The sequence below is a fragment of the Myotis brandtii genome, unplaced genomic scaffold, assembly GCF_000412655.1.
Source record: "Myotis brandtii unplaced genomic scaffold, ASM41265v1 C42959348, whole genome shotgun sequence".
Taxonomy (NCBI): domain Eukaryota; kingdom Metazoa; phylum Chordata; class Mammalia; order Chiroptera; family Vespertilionidae; genus Myotis; species Myotis brandtii.
In genome coordinates, this window is record NW_005327512.1 from 1 (window position 1) to 4,536 (window position 4,536).

At 62.6% G+C, this 4,536-nt stretch overlaps 1 protein-coding gene across 1 annotated transcript; it reads left to right on the forward strand.

The window, feature by feature from the left end:
- Positions 1-5: 5 nt before the first annotated feature.
- LOC102250254 (laminin subunit alpha-5) lies at positions 6-3,934 on the forward strand (the record flags this gene model as incomplete). The annotated part of the gene is made up of 15 exons (XM_005853065.2): positions 6-176; positions 271-419; positions 521-653; positions 732-875; positions 1,058-1,188; positions 1,288-1,464; positions 1,548-1,689; positions 1,818-1,963; positions 2,035-2,227; positions 2,302-2,472; positions 2,579-2,741; positions 2,839-2,972; positions 3,053-3,146; positions 3,337-3,456; positions 3,590-3,934. Coding segments are annotated over 15 exons (2,232 nt in total), but the record flags the coding sequence as incomplete, so codon positions are not given.
- Positions 3,935-4,536: the final 602 nt, after the last annotated feature.

Consider the following 4,536-nt stretch of genomic DNA (forward strand, 5'->3'; position numbering starts at 1 on the left):
GGCCCCGCCCCTGCCTGCTGGGCCCGCCCCATGCTGACCCACCCGCCCCACAGGGCCAGTTCCTGTGCCTGGCCGTGCTGGAAGGCCGCCTCGTGCTGCTCTATGACTTTGGTGAGGGCCTGCAGGAGGCCAAACCAATACAGCCCCCTCCGCCCCTGACCGTGGCCAGCAAGGCGGTAAGGCTAAAGCGGGAAGGATGGGCAGGGCGAGGCGGGGCTGGGCTGGCAGCAGGAACACCGCAGGTGCTAAGGATCCCTGACCTGCCATCAGATCCAGGTGTTCCTGTTGGGGGACAGCCGCAAGCGCGTGCTGGTGCGCGTGGAGAGGGCCACTGTGTTCAGTATGGAGCAGGAGAATGTACTGGAGCTGGCCAACGCCTACTACTTGGGGGGTGCGCCTCCGGACCAGCTGCCCCCGAGGTGAGCACACGCAGGGCAGGCAGGGTCCCCCGCTGTCTCAGCCACACCCAGCCCCCCTTCCCTCCCCAAGGCCAGTGCCCCAATACTTGTTTGCCCGACAGCCTGCGCCAGCTCTTCCCATCCGGAGGCTCCGTGCGTGGCTGCATCAAGGGCATCAAAGCTCTGGGCAAGTATGTGGATCTCAAGCGGCTGAACACCACGGGCATCAGTGCCGGCTGCACCGCGGACTTGCTGGTGAGCCCCCCACCCACTCCAGCCAGCAGCCCCCTCTCCAGCAGGCTTGCTGGGGCCCTCACAGTCCACTCCTTGTAGGTGGGACGGGCCATGACGTTCCATGGCCATGGCTTCCTGCCCCTGGAGCTCCCAGATGTGGCCCCCCTCACCAGCAGCGTCTACTCCGGCTTCGGCTTCCGCAGCACCCAGGACAGCGGTCTGCTGTACCACAGAGCGTCCCCGGTGTGTCCACCCAGTCTTGGTCTGACCGCCTGCTGCTCCCCAAGCCTGACCTAGCCCTCCCTCCCCGAGTCTCACCTCTGCCCAGCCCTCCCTGAAACTAACTGCAGCAGAGTGTGGGGCCCACGTGGCTGGAGGAAGTCTGGGCCCCTGGCTTGGTCCGCTGACCTGACCACTGTCCCCAGGTTGGGCCATGTGAGGTGTCCCTGCAGCAGGGCCACGTGACACTCCGGTTTGTGACGACCGAGGTGAAGACGCCAGGGGGCTTTGCTGATGGTTCCCCCCATTACGTCGCTTTCTATAGCAACACCACAGGGTGAGCCGGGGACAGGGTGGGGCGGCAGCGGAGCCGGGGTCTTGGGTGCAGCTGCTGCAGGTGTGTGGACAGGGTGGCGAAACACTGCTCTCCTCACAGGGTCTGGCTCTACGTGGACGACCAGCTTCAGCAGATGAAGCCCCACCAGGGGCCGCCCCCCAGACCCCAGCCACAGCCACAGCCTGAGGGGCCCCATCGGCTCCTCCTGGGAGGCTTGGGGGCGTCCAACACCATCCGTAACTTCAGCGGCTGCATCACCAACGTGTTTGTGCAACGGTGCGCTGAGCGGTGTCGGGGGCTGTGCTGACCCCACCTGCTTGGGTGCCTCCAGCTGCTGACTGCCCTCGCTGTCCTCACAGGCTCATGGGGCCCCAGCGTGTGCTCGACCTGCAGCAGAACGTGGGCGGTATCAACGTGAGCTCAGGGTGTGCCCCAGCAGCCCCTGGCACCCAGACACCAGTGCAGGCACCTCGAGGACTACAGGCCACAGTGGCTCAGAAGGTGGGCACCACAGGCGTTGGGGGAGAGACAAGGGCAGGGGGTGAGGGTAAAGGGCAGGAGGCAGGTGGAGCTGGGGGTGGGCAGAAGATGGCCCTTCAGCACCCCCGCATCCCCATCTGACCCCACAGGTCTCCCGGCACACCCGGCAGCCCACCCAGGACTCCGCCTGCACGCCTCCTCGGCCCCTTGGGACCATCCACGGCACCTACCAGTTTGGAGGTCCCCTGTCCAGTTATCTGGAGTTCACAGCCGTCCTGGCACCCTTTGAGAACTGGTAAGACCGGGCCAGGTGGGGGCGGGGGTGAGGGCTGCCCAGGCTGACACCGTCTGGCTGCTGGCTTCCAGGGCCCACTTCTCCATGGTGGTCCGCCCTCGCACCCGAAGAGGACTCCTGCTCCTCGCCGTGCCCCTGGCGGCGGGCAGCCCCTCCCTGGCGCTCTTCCTGAGCCACAGATACTTTGTGGCTCAGACACAAGGCCCAGGGCCCGAGCTCCGCGTCCTGAGTCACCAGCGTTCAAAAGCTGACCAGTGGCACAAGGTGAGGGACTGAAGAGAGGGGATGTGGGCGGGGCCCTGGGGGCTCCCGCCTGATGTGCCTCTTCCCACCGCCAGGTGTCTGTGCGATGGGAGAGGACTCGGATCCAGCTGCAGGTGGACGGAGTCTGGACTCAGAGCCAGGAGCAGCCTGGCCAGGAGCCTGGCCAGCAGTATCAGGGGGCAGAAGGCCCCCAGCCCTACACGCTCTTTGTGGGGGGTCTTCCTGTCCACGGCCCCAAGCTCCCAGTGAGAACTGCCTCTCCCCCGCATCCCCTGCCCGGTCCCAGCCCAGCCCACCCTCCTCAGCACCCCCTGAACCTGACCCCATGTCCACCCACCTGTGCCCCCACAGATGTTTATCAGCAGCTCCTGGTTCAGCGGTTGTGTGAGGAGACTGATGGTGGACGGGCAGCCCCTGAGTACCCCCAGCCGAATGGTGGGGGTCACACCCTGCTTGTCAGAACCCCTGGAGATGGGTCTGTTCTTTGCCGGCAGTAGGGGAGCCATCACTCTAGGTCTGTCTGCTGTCCCCCACTCCTTGCATGTGCCCTGGGCTGTGGGGTTGAGGGAGCCATGGCCAGGCCCTCGTCCCCTCACAGGCCCTCCCCACAGACACCCTGGGGACCACCCTTCCTGACGTGAGCCTGAGGCTGGAGGTGCGGCCCCAGACAGCCACAGGCCTCATCTTCCACCTGGGCCAGTTCCAGGTGCCCCCCTACCTAGAGCTGCAGGTGCTGGAGAAGCAGGTAAGTCGGGGTGGGGGGTCCATGGCCAAAGGGCAGAATTGGGGTTGGCAGGGCCCTCCTGATGCCCAGCCCCCACCCAGGTCCTGCTGTGGGCAGACGATGGTGCTGGCGAGTTCTCCGCATCAGTGACACTCTCCAAGGAGCTGTGTGACGGGCAGTGGCACCAACTGGCAGGTGAGCTGGGCCCCCTGTCCCACAACCAGAGATACTCCCGACACCCCGCAGCCCTGCTTCTGCAGAGCAGAGAGCCTGGGAGGGACTCGGGAGGACGAAGCTGCAGAGGCCAAACTCCAGGTGGGCCCTCTCGCTCTGCGGCTGCCGAGAGGCCCTCCCAGTCCAGCCACAAGGAGCCTATGTCCCACAGTGACCAAAAGCAGGACCGCCCTCCGGCTGGAGGTGGACTCCCAGAGCAACCAGACCCTGGGTCCCATGCTGCGGGCCTCAGACAGCACCCCAGTGCCTCTGCACTTGGGGGGCCTGCCCGGTGAGTGTGACCTCAGCCTAGGTGGGGGAGCTGCCCCTCGGGGACCAGGCACCAGGGTCACCTGCTCTCACTCCACCCTCCATGGTGGGAATCTGCTCCAACCTGTCTCCCTTCCTCTTCCCCTGCACCCCAGGACCCTCGGACACACAGGCTGGGCACCCCACCCCCACACACCCTTGGCCTCCATTCTACCAAGGCTGCATGAGGAATCTGATGGTGAACCGGGCCTTTGTCACCTTGCCGCGCTCTGCGGGTGTCCAGGGCGCGGTGGGGGCCAGTGGCTGCCCGGCCACATAGGAGGACCTTCAGGGCGCCTGCTGTCCTAACAGCTTGCTGACACCACCACCCTCCGCCAGTCTCCTAGATGAAGTTTGTATAAACTTACCTAGACTTGAGTCTACAGGAAATGGTTTAAGTTATGTCTGACTTTTTAAATGAAACTTTAAAATACAATAAAATGGGTTTTTTTGTATCATTTATAATTGTGAGATTTTCCTTCCATCAATTTGAGAAATCTGTAAATCACTGGTCCCTTCTCTTGAAACAAAAATTAAAAAGGAGCTTATGTAACTGAGTGTCAACTTTTTTTTTAACACCTGTTTTCTCATTCTTGTTTAAAGTATTACATGTCTCCTTTCCCCCACTGACCTCTCCCCGTGGTTCCCACCCCCCGCACATGCCCTATGAGTGTTGACTTTTAAATGTAGAAAGAGGGACAGCACGGGACAGGTGGGGAGAGCCTGGGGGGTGGGCGGGGCTCATGGTCCACCTCCCCAGGCCTTTCACCTCAAAGTCACAATACCCAACACCGCAGACCAAGGGACAGCTTGTCACAGGGACGGGGCGCAGAAACACCAGAGTTGGCAGATAAAAGAAAAAACTTTTATTTATTAGCAAGTTAGAACAGAGGTGTGAGGGTGTGCGACGGCCCACAAACACACTGCTCGTCCACACAGCCAGGAGCCCCGCCCGTAAAAGACAGCAAATAACTTAATCTAAGCTCATGTCCTCCTCTTCGTCCTTCTTGTCCTTCCCATCGCCCTCCTTCTGCTCCGATCTGGCACTGTTCTGCATCGCTTT